Below are 19,008 nucleotides of genomic sequence, written 5' to 3' on the forward strand. Positions count from 1 at the left end.
CTTCATAAAAACTGACTTCAAATTTTAAAAAGAAAAAAACATGTTTTGAAGTCCTTCCGACTGGAGTCGTGTCTCATAGTGTCCTTTCTTTACAGAAATAGTCGTATTAGGACACATATGCACAAGGATTAACACCATGACACACTGTACACGGCGGGCCCCGGCGAGCTCACCAGTCGTCGTCTGAGTCCAGGTCTCTGGGGAGGATCCACTCCACGGATGAGCCCAGCAGAGTCTGAAGCTCGTTCGTGAACTCCACCAGATCTAAGAGCTCCTTACTTTCTGGATTACAGGACTCCAGGTCTTTGGGGCAAGAGAATAAGAGACTTGCTGACACTTGCCGGCAGAACTCGGCCTCCGCGATGGTGACGATTTTCACATTTGGGAAATTGCAGCGGAATATGCAGGAGGACATTTGCAGTTTCTTGAGCAGGTCTGAGAGCAACAGCCAGTTACGAGGCCTACACAAGAGAAAGGACAGTGGTTTGAGTTTCCGGCAAAATTAGAGGCGCTCCCAACTACGAACTACCCGTCTCCTGGCGGTGAAAGGGCCTGCTACTTCCACTTTGATTACCCCACCCCCACCCCACTTCTCACTGTCCTTAGAAGGCCTACTTCTTCTTCTTTTTCTTTTTTAATTTTATTTATTTATTTATTTTTGGCTGCGTTGGGCCTGTTGCTGCGCACGGGCTTTCTCTAGTTGTGGCTCGCGGGCTCTAGAGCGCAGGCTCAGTAGCTGTGGCGCATGGGCTTAGTTGCTCCGTGGCATGTGGGATGTTCCAAGACCAGGGCTCGAACCTGTGTCCCCTGCACTGGCAGGCGGATTCTTAACCACTGTGCCACCAGGGAAGCCCGGAAGATCTACTTCTAGCGGGGGAACTCTGGACTCATGTGCATGTGTTAAGAGACCACCTAGGGCGGATCAGCCAACTTAGACAAAAGCAGGAGCAGCGCCCCTGAATGAGCCTCGTTGCAGGCCACCCCAGTGCTGCCTTGGCTCTGGTCACAACTCAGGTCACCCCTCTCCAAGTAAGTGCACCCCGTTCTAGTCACTAGGGAAAACCAGTCTGTATGCCAACCCAAGGGAGATGGCAAACACCTCTTTGACCTCTCCTCTCCTCCGGCCCTCACGGAGAGAGCATGAGAAACACTCGAGGTCACCTGGCTTTCCTTTCCTTTCCCACACCTCCAACCCGCCCCTCAATGCTGCCGGGAGTGAGGATTTTGAGAAGGGAGGTGGTACAATCCTTCCTGATACCCTGCCACGCTTTATCATCTCTATCCCGAATAGAATGTCACCACAAAGGCAGACACGTTCCCAGCCTCAGAGTCCAAGGAGGATGCTACTCCTTAAGCACCGGGGTCAACACACAGCAGAGCAAGGTCTCCTGATGTGTTCACTCCGAAGGGTTGGTCATGGGGCACAGTGGCCCGACCGTGGGGACAAGACTCGATCTAAGCAAATCTGAAGACACATAAGATCCCAGGTGCCACATACGGCTTTCTCTAATCTTATACGAGAAGAGGGTACACATCAGTATCGTCCCGTGGACCTCACGCGCCTTGGAAGGCCCCTATGGTAGCCGTTTGGGGAGGATCCCTTCCCCAAGAGTTTACTGACTGAAACTGCAATTGCAGTCGCTGACTCCCGTGTCCTTTGGGCTCTAGGGGTGTGTTCCAATGAGGGCAGTTGGCTGGGGAGCCCTCCCACCCCCCAAACTTTTCTGGAAAAGTTCCACTGCATTATGTGAGGTCGGTGGACACTTGGTGAGGAATTCACTCACCCCCCAACCCAGCCACCCTCATCTGCTGAAGGGGATTTCTAACTCCTGCCACCCCACAGAGCAGCTGGGCTGGCTCTCGACCACACGCTGGCCACGCTCACCCCTGAGCGACGGACACCTGGACGTTATAACACGGCAAAAGGGGGTCTTGGGAAAATTCAGATTCCAATAGGTCACCATAGGCCTCGTTGCTGTCATCCTGGTCCTCTGGTCGTGGGGGATTTGCTAAAACATCATAACCACTTTCATCATCTGGTTCTAAACGGGGGGACAAACAAGAGAGAGGTCAGTAAGCTGGAGCAAGATTCCAGCTGTTCGCCAAAAAGGACCCTGGAAAAATTCTTTCCCAAGCAAGTCCTGCTCACAGCACCACCCCCACCCCCACAAGCCCAACTGAAACGAACAAGGCTGCTCACCACACACAGAGCTGCCAGAGAACTCCGAAGAGCAACCGGGGCTACCGTCGTCAGGAGCCTGCAGGTTATTTAAACAGTCTGGAGAGAGAAGGGGAGAGAGAGAGAGAAAGAGAAACAAGATAACGCCTGCTGGTAAGAGGCAAATGCTGCTGGAGTTCGGGAACATCTCACGCTGGGGCTGGTGTCACCTCCTGATAAGTCCCACTGCACACGCCTCCAGGTATCTGACTGAAACCTCCCCACGCGTCCACCCCCCTTCCTGAGGGACTGCCCGCCTCACCGCCCCAGCCTGCCAAACAAAAGCTAGCCTGGCTAGCTAAGAGTTTTCCAGCCCCCCACCTTGCAAAACTCAAAGTATGTATCTCTTCTTTGACAGACTAACGTTGGGCCGCTTTTCCCAGTAAAGGGTCACTTAGAGTAAACGGGGGGTGGGGGTAGGGGGAACCCAGGTGAAAGGCTGTGAAGTCACCGTCTAGATGCTTGAACAAGACCGTGTCTTGACCTCTGCCGTACCTGTTAAGAACTTCTCCAGAAGTTCGCTGTGGTTCACTTTCTTGATGGTTCTACCTGAGTACGTAGCCAGGGTAGGATCAGCACCGTAGGAGAGGAGCAAGCGGACAATTTCGAGATGATCATTCTTGACAGCATCGTGGAGAGGCCTAGGAGAGGTGCGGGGGATTACACCTGTGCACGCGATGCTTGCTTCTAAGGACACGGGGCAAAATCGAGCGTGTGTGGCCAAGCCTCGTAGGCGCGCTATTTCACCGAGGAGGTGAGTGTACGGTCGCTGCGACAAATTACTCTGTTATTTCAACACATAACCCTTTACGGGACAGGTGAAGGGACCATCTCAGGCCTAATTCTTCAATGCAAATCTCTCTTAATGCATGGCCCAAGGAGGAACTCAGGCCATGATGAAAACGTTTCCAATGAACTTAAATAGTGACAGACTGTAAGAAGGTAACATACGGCGGGCTGGGGGGGAAGAACCCCAGCACCACGGAAGCAGATACGACAAGCCATTGTTACACCATTACAAACAAAACCCAAAAAGTGCAGTTTGTAAAAGAAACTAGGGGCAAAGTGGAACCTCTCCTGAAACCAATTTGGAGATGAGTGATCAACCCTCTCGCCCAGAAGCAGTCGACAGGCAGGGCGAGTTCTCAGGAGGATACAGAGTCCTCCTGCTCGTGTCCGCTGGGGTCAGGAACACTGTCCACAGTCTCATCCAGAAAGGATGCTATTTGGAAACCATGAACCACCAAATACCTTACGGTTTTGCTCATTTTATGACCGTCAGGAAAGCCCCAGTGCCCTGCCTCGTGGTGGCATCCCAGGTACAACCAGGAAGATGCTTGGGCTGACTCAGACCTGGGCCTCTGGCCAATAATCCGAGGTCAAGGACAGAGTGGGGGCCAGGCCCGGGGATGTGGGTGGACACGGCAGGTCCTATCAAGCCAGTTGCCACTGGACCTGTCTGTACTCCTGCAACTTTCAACTCACATATATGTTCAAGATTGAGATTCAACAGACGCTGGTGAAGGGTCCAGGGTCTTAAAAGAGAACACCCCTGATTATTCATGCAGGCTCAACATTTTCAGGGACTTCTGTCCATAAGAGCGTCACAGACTTTTAAAGTTCTATGTAAATTCGCCAGAAAGATCTGTCCGATTCCATTCTAGAGGACTCCGCCACCAGTGTGCTTACATGGCACTCACTCTCCATCTTTCCTTCTGGGGTTCCCCGCACACCCTGAGAACCACTGCCTATGCCCCAGCAGGGCCAGGCCAAGAGCAAGACCGCCACTGACCCGGTTCCATCCTGGGCACTGCAGTTGACATCGGCGCCATATTCAAGGAGGTGTCGTACGATGTTGAGCCAACCTCTTGCACAAGCCTCGTGCAGGGCACAGTAACCCGCGTTGTCGCGGTGGTTCACATCACAAATCTTGTTCTCCAGGCAGTACAAGACCACTTCCTACGGGGAGAGGAGAGGAGAGGAGAGGAGATACCATCAGACCACGATACAGTGAACCTTGTAAGCGTGACCTCCCCATAGCTTGGCGGTGCCCACTTTCAAAGGCATACATCCTCGGGGCCAAAAGCCCACCATGGCACGGGCAGGCGGCAGGCATCCTGGTGGGGGGCGAGAGTGCGTGAGAAGGGCTTGGAGATGCAGACAGTGTTGTCTAAGGCTCTGCTGCACCACTGGCCTGGCCATGGACAAGTTACCCTTGAACTTCTCCAAGCTTCCACAGGGCTGCTGAGAGGACGCATTCGGATAGCGATGAAAGCCCTCAGCCCAGGGGCCGACGTGACCAGTACAGAGGTGTCACGGCTGCTAACATCTTAGATGACACATTGCCAAGCACAGACCATTCTCACTTGATGGGTCTGTTCGGTCAGTGGCAGTGGACGATAACACAAGTTTAGATCAAAGTATGGATGACCAACACTTAAAGAGAGCTTAAATCAGCCGGAGAACATTCCCCAGCTTAGAGAAGCAGGGACACCCAGGTCAGCTACATCCTCGCGCCCCTTGTTAAGACCCCAAATCAGAACCTGGGCCTCAGATGCTCTTGTCTGTACGTTAAGTAGAGTTAAAGAGAAGCTCTCTCCCTCCATCCTCGAGGAATGACACAAAATGCCTCCAATAACCCCACCCTCTATTTTGCCTCACTCCACCCTCTCGAGTAAATATGAAAATTTTAGACTGATTCTGCCCCAAGTTAATGACAGGAACCTGATACACCACAGGCTGCAACCTCCACATTTCAAGAATCAAATAAAACGGTCACCGCCCCACCCCCCACCCCGGAGATGTTCTGTGTCAACACTGTGCATTAGAATCACTGTTATTAACCTTCTTTCTTTGGCTTGTTAAAATATTAATATGAACCACTCCCAGTAAGCAGAGCAGGAACTTATTCAATGTTTTATTACCTTAAGAAAGTTTTCAGACACATTGAAAGCATTTGCCACCAGAAAACACGTTATACTGTTTATACTGGGTAAGTCGTGCCCAGCAGAGAGCCGGCAGGTTCTGAGAGCTGGGAGTAGGCAGAACGTGCATGTGGCCCAACACATGGTCTGCAGGGTAAGGGGGGATGTGATGGGGTCAGAACAGGCCTCCTTGTGACATCTCTCAGGTAACTCATCTGTTAAACCCAAAAAGGGCGTCATCCTAGCCGCCCATAAGTGCGAGATGGGTTCTGTAAAACCTTTTATGCCCTTTGGAGGACACGCCAATCAAAGGTGACCACTCACTTGGGAGAGAACTAGAATGTTCCATTTGCTTACCACGTGAACCCAATGGGGCATGCTGGTAAACCTGGCCATCGGTGCCCTGTTACTTTGGGTCACTGCAGCAGCTCCCTTCCAAAACAAGAGGAGGAAGAGAAAAGGCACGCCCACGAATGCGTTTCTCCGTTTACATCCCAACCTGCCAGAAAGTCCACAATCCTCTGGGCTCCCAGGCCACCTGCCCCGAGCCCTGGTATCCAGGATACCGCATGAAGCTGCTGCGCTTTTAGCAGGCCCTCACTAGCCAGACTTGAGTGGACGGCTGCAAGCTAATGAGTTGTGTGCCCCAGCCAGGGAGAGGCCCTGTCACGTGGCTCTGGGATCAGGTCTGAACGCCACCAACTGCTGTGCACACATCAATTTACTCAACCCAGGGTTTATTTGCTGTGACAATCATGGCCTTCGCCTGGAAACCTTCATCACTACTAGGGCAGATTCAAGGGTACCTAGAAATGAAAGGCCGTCCAAGCTGGTGGGTAAGTCAACTCTCTTCTCCTGGAAGATGGCAGCAAAGGCAGCAGTAGCCCCACGGCCAGGTCAGACTTTTTGCCACGGGCTGTCCTAACTCAACCACGTTGATCCCACTATTTACACAGTGGTTCCCATTCCCCCAGATGAGGACGTCTTCTGTCACCCACAGGAACCCAGGAGATAGCAGGAAAGGAAGGTAGTACTATCCTCATTCAACACTTGGAAACTGAGGCCCAGAGATATTAAACCCCAAGTTCAATTAACATGAAGTACTAGACCTATAACTCAGGTCTTTGGTACCTGGTCAGCTGGGAAGATTCAAAAGGCCCAAGAGGGCCCCAGTTAGAGGGATGCAATCCAGCTGTGACAAGCATCCCACAGGCCTTCTCTGTTGGGGGTCAAGTGGGCTAACTACACTCTCCTAGCTAAGAGGGTGATGGCCTCTAAATGGATGGCAACCGTCGCCACCAACACTTTCTCTAACTGAAAGGTGAAGAGGCGGGGCGGGTCTGTCGACGCAACACATTCCTTGGTTTTATTTTCTCCGCTAGAAATAAACGGGAGTGTCCGAAGGGCAGCCCAGCCATTCCCAAGCAAAGTCAAACTGCTTTTGTCGGACAGCTCTCTGTTCAGCGGCTATAAGCCGAATGCCATTACCTGCAAAATGTAACCATAAAGGCCATAAGCCCGACGTTGTTAGTTAATTAAATGCCTCATTAACTTTTTAAAAAAACATGACTTACTCAATTCATAGAAAATTTAACCATCACCGCTAAAGGCACAAGCATGTGGTTGCACACTGGCGTTTTAGCCTAAGAAATAGAAGCCTTTTTCCCAGGAGGGAATGGTTTGAGGTCTTTGGCCACACAAGTGATCTATTTAACGCGGATCTGAAGCCAGAGTGTGTTTCTAAACTTCCAGAACCAGATTATCATGACATAAAGCTCAGACAGCCTTTATACTGCACATGGTATCTTTGGCTAAGCAGAAGAAAATAACCAAGAATGCTGAAGACAAAACTTCAGGAAAACCCTCCCAAACCACACCCTTATCTGCTTAAGCAAACTGTCCTTCAATTTTAAAAGGTTGAAGCTGCCACATCTCCCAACTGGGCCATCAGCCCAACATTTAAAATTCTGCCCAGAGAAATCCCAGAAAGTTGGATTCAAAGCTGAAAGCGTTCATCTACTTGTCACAATGTTCAGCATCAACACTGGTGATCTGTGGAATCTACATATTGAAATTTACATTTGAAGAAAAAAACAAATCCCACTGTAAACATTCCCAAGGCTTCCTGTGCAATCAAAGGCCAGGTAGCCTAAAAAAGTATGGATCAAGTGCCCCTTGGTCCAGGCCTCAGAGCCACCAAACCAAAATGCAAACTGTCTTAGAGGACCAATGAGGGTCTTTTGACGTCTCTGGTCCCAAAGGGAGGCTGCTGGAAATGATGCCAAGTTCACAGGTGGGGCTCGGAGCCCCGCCCTCCACGGCGGGTGCAGCAGCACCCCGCCACCCCCATCTCCAGCATTTGCTGGAAGCGGGAGTCTACTTTCTCAACCCTAACCCAAAAGTTGGGGTTAGGGGTCTCCCCCCCACCTCCAGCGTTTGCTGGAAGCAAGGAGACTATTTTCTCAACCACAGGGGGTCTAGCTCAACACTATGTGCAACATCTGCTCTGTCCTCCTAGGCGCCCGCTCTCAGCTCTTGGGAAACCAACTGGGTGCTCCTTGGACTTCACCTGCAAGTAACTGCGCTAACTACCACAAAGTGCTCTCTAGCTAATGGAGAGGTCTCCAAGAGACGTGTAGATATACACAAGAGCACATTCAACGCACAACAACAACAAAACACCCCCAAACTAAGCATAGCCCTAGTGCTTCCAACTTCCCACCCACAGTCAGGCCTTAGGGCCAAGGCAGGCACACTTCCAAGGGCTCACGGCACTATGGACCGGGGTGGGGGGACACGACGGGAGACGGGGGACAGGGGCACAGAGCTGGCTGAGGGTGTGGGCGCCAGGGCTCCGGGCCAGCCTGGGTCCTGCCACCCCAGTGCTCAGCCACACCTCCACGCTCAGCCTGCTGAACCGCGTTTTACTGTCACCATTCAACTCCCAGAGGGCTGATGCCAGCACAGAAAAATGCCTTTGCCCTGTGGGCTATCACATCACAATTGCTACTGACGAGTATGGTGGGGGAACTGCACAGGGCATGGAGAGGCATCTGTCTCACAGAGGTTTTGAACTGTAAAAAGGGCAATTCCAGTGTGAGCCAGTCTTGCTGAGGAGCGTGGTGGGCTGTGGAGCACTGCTGGATTGCTACCTGTACGGGGATCAGCTAACCCCTCTGAGGCTCAGTTTCCTCATCCGAGAGTGGGCTAGTACTCGTTACTCCCAAGTGAAGATGTTAACAGGGTGAAAGGAGTTACTACAGATCACACGGGCTTAGGCAGATACCAGCTCTCTTTCTGTGTTGCTCTAGCAATAGAGGCCGTCACTGTCATCAGCCGTGCTGGGTTGGGATACAGCAGTGTGGACAGGGAGTTTTGTGCAAGGCTCAACCCCTGCTCCCCGCCCATCAGCCCTCGGCTCCCGTGCCCTCTCAGAAAGAGACTGCTCAGGTCTGCCCCACTCCCACCCCTACTCTGCACAGACACGTCCCACCCGCTACCCCACAGGGGCATCACTCTGCCCCAAACAGCACAAGTTAGTAGAGCTAATAACTACTCTCCTTCTTGCTATTCAGAATCCAAAAGGCTCATTAAAATTCCCCTGGTCGCCAAGCCCTGGGTTAGGTCAGATTTTGTATCAGAGATAAGTGAGCCGGACTGGCCGAAGCAGCCTACCTGCCTGAACGGGAACGGAACATCAGAGAGGCCTGCCTTTCTTTTCACACCACGACTGAACAAGCCACCAAAGAGCCCGCAGTGTGAGTGGGGCCAACGCAAACACCCTGTTGGAACACCCAGCCCAGTCCGCCACGTGGAGGGGGCTGGGCTCTGAGACCCGCCCCCCATCCCCAGCCAGTGTGTCCCCCACCCAAGGAGCAGCAGCCGGCGGATCCTAATCCGGGGCACCCACAAGGATGCTCACCTCGTAGCCAAGCCGGGAGGCCTGCTGTAGGAGGGTCTCGCCTGCGTTCTTATTGACAATAAGTCTCCGCGCTTCCGGTGGCATCGGGCGGGACTGGGTGGTCTCTGGAGGGGAGCTTGAGCATGTCAGCTGCGAGACCTGGGAAGATGGTAACAATTGCTGCAAACGGTCCAAGGGCTTCTGGTCCTGCTTGGCCGGCGAAAGATCATAGTCGGAACTGGGCTCAGGCCGCTCCTGAGTGGAGGAAAGCACTTTTCCTCCTCTCTGTCTGAGGGAGGCGGGGCGCGAGGAAGGGGCTGCATTTTTACTCGCTGGAAACTTCACCGCCACCCAGGAGACAGGTCCCCTAGGAAGGGGCAGTGACATTTTTGGGGGAGGGGTTCAGGAAAAGGAAAGCTTTGTCCCCAGAAGCAGAGAAGTAGGCAGGCGGGATGTGCCTGCACAGGCCCGGGGGGCGGGGGAGAGCCAGGGGCAAGAGGTACCTTGCCATCCGCATTGTCCACGTAGGAGTCCCCTGGCAGCGACAAGCCCCGCCTGGGCTCCTGAGGGATCAAATGCTTGGTTTTGCACGGTCGCTTCGCGTATGGTTTCTCGCTGTTGTCGGTGTATTTCTGCGGCAGGGGCGAAGGCTGCCGATCCATTTCTCCGTCCATGCACAGCACATCTGTCAGGGGGAGAAGCAGCGGGCGTTACACAGTTGTAGCCGGTGAGGAAAGAAAAGCCCATTGTTAGCACTGATCGTTGGAGCAGATTCAGTTTTTAAAAATACGCCAATTATGTTTTCAAAGCACTAATATTTTAATTATCCCACATTCAACCGGCAAATAGGCTAACCCACGAAACGCCAAATGGCAAGTCGCTTCAAAGGGCCGCAAGACAGGGCAGAAGCCAGCCCTTCGTGCGCTCCCGTCCCCACCCATGGGGGGCCTGGGTGCTCGGGACAGGGCGACTGGGGACAGCCTGAGGCTGGAATGAGGGCACTGACAAGCGCCCGGGGTCACCCAAGACTTCCCTTCCTGCCCAGCTGCGGGCTGGGTGATGAGGAGCAGCCCAGGAAGTCGAGCTCCCGCCTCACTGTCCATTCCATAAGGAAGTGTGCAGGCTGAAAGGACCTCATGAAGAAAACTCCCCGCTCGCCACACGCTACTCTTGTCAACTTGGATGGCGCTCAGGTCCCCTCCAGGGCCGCTTCCCACAGAGGGCGGGTGATCCACCCTCCAGGAGCGCCCCCCGCCCCGTGCGTACCTTGTTCATTGTCACTGCATTTAAGGGACTCCTCCAACCAGCTTCTGTTGCTTTTGCCCTCTGCCCTTTTCCTGCCAGGTTTCTCTTCGGAGATACTATTGCCCTGGGGGGTGACCGCAGGCTGGACCGCCTGAGTCACTTCCGTCCTGCCCTGCCGGCCAGGTTTGCTCTCTGCTGCCGACACCTGCTGCTCCCGCCGTTCTCTAAGGTGCAGCAAGCGGCGCTGCTTTCTGGGATGGAGCCCTGTTAATTCAATGCACACCTCAGGTTGGTCAGCTCACTATAATGTGGCTCTTCTAAATGGTTAGAGGAACTGTTTGTCATTTCCCTCTCAGGCCAGTCAGCTAATGGAGAAATAACTACAAATTAATGAAGAAGCCCCCCGGGGCGGGGAACAAACTGTCGTACACATCACTAACAGGAGTGGGGGAGGGGAGGGGTGTGGTCACTGTGTTGGCTGGAACTTGTCACCAAGTCTCGGGAGGGGGCCTATTTGCCTTTGGCCACCTTTGGGCTCCAGCCCTGGCACCTGGCTTGGGGGGGGTGGGGGGTGGGATGCGGGTGGGGGGTGGGGAGGTGTGAGTGGCTCCCCCCAGGGATCCAGGGTGGGACTGGAACTTTCCACTGCTCCGCTCCAGGACTTCCGTAGGGTGCCCTGCGGGCCCGAAGCGAAACCAAGCCCACCTTTGGAGACCCGTCTCGGCTTGGCTTTCAGCAGAGAGTCCTCCGGGAGCACAGTGGTCTCAGTGTGGTTCCTATTGCCAGACACCTTGCGCTTTCTGTTCAGCCTGAGGGTGGGGCTGCGTGACACGTCCGGGGCCGCCTGGTCGGCGGGGGACTCTCTGGGGGGCTCCGTGTCCATGTCCTCAGGAAGATCACTGTCTTCTGGGGCTTCGAAGGGGTCAGGTTTGCTTCCATCATAACACTCCCCTAGGGGAGGGGAGACAACCCGGAAAGGAGGGAACAAAGGTCACCAGGAGCAGGCAGGACCCCCATGCCCAAGGCAATCTGCTACCAACAGACGCACCCCCCTTTGGAGACCAGGGGCCTCACACGCCGGAAGCACAAAACCCTCAGAAAGACGTCCCAAAGGAAGGACAGCTGAACACAACCAGCAAAGAAAGCAGAAAATGAGGTGCGTAGCCCACTCACAATCCATCCTTCAAGGGTCAAGGTGAGGCATCTACACCATCCCTCTATAGGCATGTGAGATCACTCCCTAACTGCTTAACTCTCCAAGGTGGCTTACTTTTAAAGGGGGGGTGAGTGACCTCACAGTAAGAGCCAACCAATCAGGGCAGAGCTACAAATGACTATGGAAACTGCTGCTAGTTAACAAAAAAGGCTGATGTCATCAAGAGACCAAATAGCCCCCAACTGCCATCTACACAGACATAGCACCCATGTTCACTTGGGTCAGCAGGGGCGAGGGTGAAGAAAAAGGGTAGGGAAAGAATGGTGGGAGGCTGGGAAGCTGGGGAGACCAAGGCAAGAGGAGCCTGGCAAAGGGAAAGGAAAGGCTTCCTGGTGCACACACAAGGGTCAAGGGCAATTTCAAAGAACTCAACCAGATTGCTACAAGTCCGTCTGTCCTCTTTCCACACCCGTGGGGGGAAAAGCATTTCACTGCCATCGAGGGGCTGCTCCTATTTCCTGTCTAGGAAGAAGGCCCTCAGTGACACCAGTCACCCACCTGGCACGTCTCCACGCCTTCCTTCCCAGGCAACAAGCATCTAAGGACATTTCAAAGACAAGACTCCAACCCCCTTCATGGGGGTGGGGTGGGGGGATGTGGCGGGCAGGGCTGAACTGCTCACACCCCAGCTCCGCCTGTGTTGCTCCTGCCCCCTCTGCTCAATCTAGCATCCACTTGGGGATTTTCCTCCAATCACCCCAGCCTAACATCACTCCTCACTTTTGCTCTAGCCAAAGAAACAGTTCAACTGCTTTGCTAGTCACATTGTTTCTAACACACAAAGAATTCCATAATGATCACTGTGCTGTTAAAGAGTTCCCCGAAGATGACCCTGTGTCCATCACCGGCCGGGGGTGGGGGTGGGTGTATGAGTTTGGTATTTCGTTAACACCTGAGCTAAGCTCCCACAGCCCGTTTTTCTAGATGAAATGGACACACCCCTCACATGCTGCTCGCATTCCTCCTCCTCTCCCTAGACCACTTCAAGTATCACTCCCACTTCTGCCCAGCCGGCTGGTCCCCTGATCAGCCTCTCTTGGGGGCATTCCCAGCATTTAATGGCAGCCAGTTGTGGGGATGAACCTCACCCTGGCCTGGGCTAGCCTGACCTGTGCTCTCAATGGTGGAACACACTTAGCTTTTCTCCAAGGGTATCCCAAGGTGGGAGAGATCCCCATCTACTCTTGCCGGAATGGTGGAATCACCCCAACCGCGAGGGTCTCCTGTCATGGCAGCAGGAGAAACCCCAAACTCCTGGCCTGTGCTTACGGGTGATGCAGCCCAGGCTACCGCAGGCCCGGTGAAGACGGCGTGCTGCAACTCTCACTCCGGCTGCTCTGTGACCCTCTTAAACACTCGGGCAGGAATGGCGCCGCTTTACAACTCGGCCCCCTTCACTTGTAAAGTGGGAATGTTACTGCTAGCCTCCCTCCAGAGTGGGCTTCATAATCACGGGCCGGGCTCAGCACAGAGAAAGGCTGGAAAAATCCCTTTAACCAAAAGATGCCAAGACTTTCAGACCAGCCTGAATCTCAGGCCTGAAATGTAGGAAATTTTAAGAGGTGAGCCCTGCTGGTTACACCATTGGACTTCTCGGGTCCAATCTGGTCCAATCAGCCTTCCCTAAAAGCTCCGTGGGAGGGCATCCATGGAGGAATGGAAGGGCTACCTTAAGAACCCCCATGTCCAATTTGAAAGTTTCTTTTTCCAAACTAGGTCCATCCACCCTTCCCCCAACCCCGGAGCCTTTTAGGGCAAAGATCTCAATTCCCCTCAGCTAAGGCCCCCCAAGACCTTACGCTAGTGTGACCTTACCCAGGCCACTAATAACCCTGAAGGACACCCACCCCGACTGCCCAAGATGCCCATGGCCACCAGCTATGGGGTAGAGGCTCCGTGTCACTTGGAGCTTCTCAAAGACTGTTCTAACCACGACCCACAGGAGGATGACCCTTGAGGGCAAAGGAGATGGGGAGATAAATAGATACACGGGGATCCTAACCATCAGGCTTTGCCATCATTGCTACTTTTGGCCCTTCTAAAAGTGGGAAGCCATGTGCCCTTGGTCACCCAGTCTAAGCAAGATGTGAACGTGGTCCCTGCAGCATGGTCCTATGACTCACAGCACGTATATCCCAAATGCATTATGGTTGTACCATAGCATCACCTCACAGAAGCATCACCACAGCAACATTTACAAGTCACTGTGGCAGCAAAGCACCCTCACCACTGTTGAGCCATGCCCAGTGAGGCCTAAACGAGGTGAGAGGGTTCTGAGTCGCTGGAAGGCTCCCCAGGATTAAAATCCCCTTCTCTGTAGCTTAACTATAGCACCTCCAGTCAGGGCTAACCTTGATCAAAGTTACACCCGCTACAGAAGGAGTGCAGGGGATCTCTGTTCCAAAGTAGTTTACAAACGTGCAGGTGCTCAGCTGGAAGAGAAGTTCCCTGAGCAAAGAAGTTTCATGAAGCCCCTCGACTGAGGCTTCCTCCAGCTCCTGGCCAGGCACTGCCACTGAGCAGGTCCTAGGCCTGTCCCAGCCAAGTGGTTGGCAAGGGAGATGGTTACTCCAAGTTTGAGAAGGAAGGGACCAATGCCTCCTTGCCCCGCCCCATCTTCAAATGCCACTGAGGGTTCCTAGTGATGAACTTCCAAGTCTGAGGAACCTCCCAACTCATTTGGTGAACTTCCAAAATAAAAATTTCACTCAGCCACCCATGTGATCATAAAGAATAAATGAGTATCTCGGCCACTGTGTTTTCAAGTTAATTCCTTTTTTTAAACAAGCCCCTAGCAACAAGATGCACCCGCACCAGGACAACCAAGGCCGCGCAAACAGCACCCACCACCTTAGAAGCTCCTGGGCCCTCCATGGGTAGGGGCTGCCTCAGAAGGGGGAAGGCATCTTGAAGGCGTCCTGGACCCTCTCTGGGACCCCTGCCCGCCCCAAATCCCCGCCCCAGCTCCCATGTGCTCACAGCTCGGCTCTCGGCCACACCGACACCCATGAGAAGGACCTGAGCCCATATCAGCTCAAGACATGATGGCCCAAGAACAAGAAGGCCCATTCATATCCAGCTGAATGGAATGAACACCTGCTGGGCCTTGGACGTGGAGGCCGCGGTAAGAACAGTGGCCCCTTCAGGTGACCTTTCCTGACCAGCTATTTACAAACCCCACGTCTCTACAAGACAGAGGGTGGGTGGGGAACCCACCTCCGTTGCCCCAACCTTTCAAACGGAGCCCCTCACCTTCCCCACCCCTTCTCCTGCCCTCCCATGGTGGCGATTCATGGCTCACTGGGCCATGTCCCGGGTGCTCCAGGAAGAGACCCGTCGGTCGGTCTGAGATTGGAGGCAGGCGGTGGGGGGAGGGGGCTTTCGGAATCATCTGGGGCTCAGGCCCTGCTCCCCATCAGCCACACCGAGTTCTCGTCTCCACGCTCAGCAGGAAAGACTGGGAAGGACGCACACAAACGTCTCTGGGAAGAAGGGCGGGTGAGGCCACTGAGACGTGAAGGGCAGCGGCCACCCTGGGTTTGGCCACGTTGCTGGAGAAAAGGGCGAGAAGACTCGAGGCCGGTTAACTGCCCGCTCCCTTCCTCCAGCCTCCCTCACCGTCCACCCACAACAGGCAGATCCCCTCCTCAGAAAAGTGCAGCCCCGTGAACTTGGCCTTGCCCACTTTTATCACATCTCTCTGAGAAACTTCCCCAAGAGCTGAGTTATGAGGCCACTCGGGAGGGTAAGGGCTGCGTGTCAGCTGTGAGCACAGGCAAGGAGGGAGGCCTGGACCCTCCGTTTTTCATTCCAATCCCGAGGGGGAGGAGCTCGGAATCGGCTACTCCAGGCACATCAAGAGCCCCATCCCTCGGGTAAGGCCGCCACTGACTAGCCCCAGAAATCCCCTTCTACGGGAGCCACGTAGGACAAACCGGTCCCGGTGTGGCTTACCCAGAACCCTGGCCACAGGCCTTTGTCTGACCCCAAAGATGAGCTGGGGGAGGGCAGTGCTCCAAGCAGCAGAGAGAAGCACACGCTGTGGCTGACCACAATTTTCCCAAACTGCATCAGGCACCCACGACCTAAGCGTGCGGGCGAACGCTGACCCTACGACTGGGTCCAAGGGCCTGGGCCTCCCAAACGTGCCCACCACCCCCGACTGTCCTGTCTCAGGAGGATTTCACGCCCACCCTGTCCTCGACGTTCACCTAGGTGCCCTCACTCACCATCACCGGTGAGGTTTCTGGGGTCCGGAGCAGGCTGCAGGCCACAGGCCACAAGCACGCACACTGAAGAAAGCGGGAGAAAGACCTCCACTTGCTGCCAACACATCTCATTAGCCCAGGAAGTCTCGAGGGCAAAGCCCGAAGTCAACCCCAGTGGGGGAGCAGCTGATGGGACCGCAGAGTGTGACTCGAGGCAAACACTAGCTTTCTCTCCAATTTGGCCTCCAAAACAGAATACACCCCGTCTGGTAGGAAGAACGCCCTCGTTGATCCCACGCCCTTGGAGCGTGCTGTCAACTCCTAATGACTGCAAACAAGCCTGCCACAGAAAATAATTATGCTCGTCTTTCTGGTGCCTTCATCAGCCCTCATCTCACTTTAACGAAACCTCTGCCTTTGGAGGGAGAATCCGAGTACTCTCCACTCCCTCCCACAGGAGACTGTCACTCTGGAGGGTCTGGCTCTGGCTGCAAGTGTCATTCCACTGCTACCAAAAACCCGTATCCGTACCTGCTCCAAAACAGAACACATACCTGCTATGCTGGAGGTCTTGCACCGCCATTCCTCTGCTCTACTGTATCAGACTATTACCAACTACAGGACTAGCATTGCTCCGGAAAAAGGAGATGCGTGCCAGGAAACAACATTTCATAGGTGCTTCACTCCTGGATGCCGCAACGCTCAAAAGGACAACCAGCCTTGCTATCCACAGCTGGGAAGGGTGGCCAGAGCAGCCCGTTCTCCGAACAGCCAGCACCCAGACGCTGGGCCGTCGGAAGCGTATTGTTTCCTCTCACCTCCCTCGGCACTGGGAGCGGAACCGCCCCGTTCCCACCGACGTGGTACCACACGCGAGCCGCCTGGGTTCACTTACATCTCTCACTGTCGTTCTGGTCGGCAATGGCCTCCTCCAGGGCGACCGACTTTGGCTTTTTGTCCTGACTTCCTTTCAGCCTTTCCCAGTCAGCGGGGCTGAATTTGCGCACCTCGGAGTCTTTGGTCGTGGGGTGGCCACCTTCTCGCACTTTCATCTCCAACTCGGAGAAGCGCATCACTGCACGCTACAAAGAGAAGGGAGATGGTAAAAAGACACACCTTACCACCAAAGCTATTTCACTGCCCTTACCTTAAAGGAAAGTATCTTCAGAGAAAAGTTTGCCCCAAACCAACCACAATTTATGATACAACTGAGATATTTTAAAATTGAACGATAAAAACGTAAGTGTGTCTATGTGTAACTAGTCACACACTCTTTCTTCGTAAAGCCATATGTATGTAGAGATATATGTGGTGTGTATGTATAGCCATACATACACTGTGGCATAGAGACAGACATTCTCTTTCGAAGGTAAATAAAACAAAACAAAAACACAACGCAAAGAAAGCAAAACAAAAACACAACAGAAAAGAAAACAAATGCACAGTGAATAAAGACGACCATGGCCCACAAACTTCCCTTTGTATATTTGGAAATGAAATTTAACTCAAAAGGTTTATGGAAGATTCCAGTAATAAAAATTTGAAGAACTGACCTCACAGTAAGCAGCGGGTAGACATAAAATACTGTCCTCTTGTAATCCTTCCATCTATGTAATTAAAATCAGCACTCAATGGATCATTTAGATAACTTCATCCATTTTTATAAGCATAAACCAATTTTTTTCTTAACATTGCAAAACAATTTGGCTTTATTTGTCTTTTAATTAAAAGTAAAATATCTTAAGGAAATTCCTATACAACATCTATCATTCACTAGCAAGTTAAATACATACTCTATCCCTTTAAGCAAGGTTTGTGTTTTTGTTTTGTTTGTTTGTTTGTTTTTTGGGTGGAAAAAAAAATTGCACGAATCTCACAGACATGCGGCCGCTACACACCTCCACCAAGTATCACGTAAGGCATTCTAAGCAGCGCTTTTAGGTATATTTGTTAACGTACAGTAACGGCAGAGAAATCAAAGCGATTGATAGGTAAATGTCATGCAGTCTTTTAGACATCCTTCGCAATAATTAAAACTTCCGTTATCAGCATTTGAGTGGAGTTTGCTTAAAATCTACAGAATAACTTAAAGTATCCACTTACGTCCCCTTACTGGACACATTTCAAACATTTAAATTATCCTAAGCTTCATTAACCAAATCAGCCCGGTGTCCTGCCCTATCATACCCCCGGCCCCCTCCTCTTCACACATTAAAAAAACCTGACAACTGGTCAGGCTCCTGAAATTCGGGTGGGGGGGGCTCACCTGCAATGCCCGCTGGTCCCGGCCGAGCTGACTGGAGTCTGCGTACAGTCCGGTAGCGACACGCTTGAACCGGTCACCCACGTAACCAGCGGAGTTTGCGATTCTCTTTGCCAGCTTAGATGGCTTCGGGTTCAGAACTTTGCCATCGGTTGATCCTGCCTCGTCAGCTCCGTCTTTGGTGTAGGTGGGGGTGACATCCACACTCGGTGGGGCACTGCCCACGCAAAATGGTTTGGGATCCTCTTGGGTTTTCCCGAAAGTGACCGCAGAGCCGTCGCTCCTCAGGGTCAGCTCCAGGAATGGAGTCGAGACCGGCGTCGCCAGGTTCTCCTTGTTGGTTACCGCTGGAACATTCTCCTTGCTTAAGCCGGAAACTGGCTGGCCCGGAGCCTGTTTGAAAGTATAGGCTTCGTGGAAGTCACTGATGCGCCCCAACTCCTCTCTCAGGGCAATGAAATCCCGGTGTGGCTGTAGGGCCACATTTTACTTTTTATTTTTAATATATGTTCACATGTTTCCATAAAGGATCCAAGGTGGCCCATAATGTAAGGACACACAATATTAGCTTTAAAAAAACATGAAAAAAAAAAAAAAAGGTAAATCATGATCCTGGAAATGGGTTGCATCCTTTTAAGGGGTGAGAATAACAGAATGAGTGAGCCAAAGATTTGGGAAAGGATCTGACATTTCCAAATGTCCAAATCTTAAAATTGCACCAAGTGGGAATGTAGCTGTGGCAGTATTAACCTGAGAGAGCTCTATGATCGTTGTCTTGACTCATCACTTGCTTGCAAGGTTATAAATGACAGGGTAAGTGAAGGAGGGCAAGTAGACAGATAAGAGTCATTTCCTCATTCTCAAAAGAAGGGGCATCACCTAGGGAAGGGGACTCCAAAATCCTACAGGAATCCTCTGGATATACTAAATTTTCTAGGTGGCAAAAAGTATCTCATTTGACCCTAGCAGCCAGATGGAACTTAGAAAAGTAGTGAAAAGCTACTCAATTGAATGCAAGTCATATGACTAGGAG

General features: G+C 52.7%; 1 protein-coding gene across 1 annotated transcript; it reads right to left on the bottom strand.

Moving 5' to 3' along the window:
- On the bottom strand, window positions 1-18,461 carry LOC309807084 (BCL-6 corepressor-like; the record flags this gene model as incomplete). Its single annotated transcript, XM_082626307.1, has 13 exons — window positions 1-461; window positions 1,886-2,042; window positions 2,201-2,278; window positions 2,714-2,859; window positions 4,011-4,177; window positions 9,065-9,202; window positions 9,547-9,728; window positions 10,310-10,552; window positions 10,994-11,239; window positions 15,734-15,796; window positions 16,608-16,794; window positions 17,266-17,319; window positions 17,979-18,461. Coding segments are annotated over 13 exons (2,436 nt in total), but the record flags the coding sequence as incomplete, so codon positions are not given.
- Between the last annotated feature and the right edge of the window lie 547 nt (window positions 18,462-19,008).

Source organism: Mesoplodon mirus (genome assembly GCF_964341445.2).
Source record: "Mesoplodon mirus genome assembly, chromosome: 7".
In the NCBI taxonomy this organism is placed as follows: domain Eukaryota; kingdom Metazoa; phylum Chordata; class Mammalia; order Artiodactyla; family Ziphiidae; genus Mesoplodon; species Mesoplodon mirus.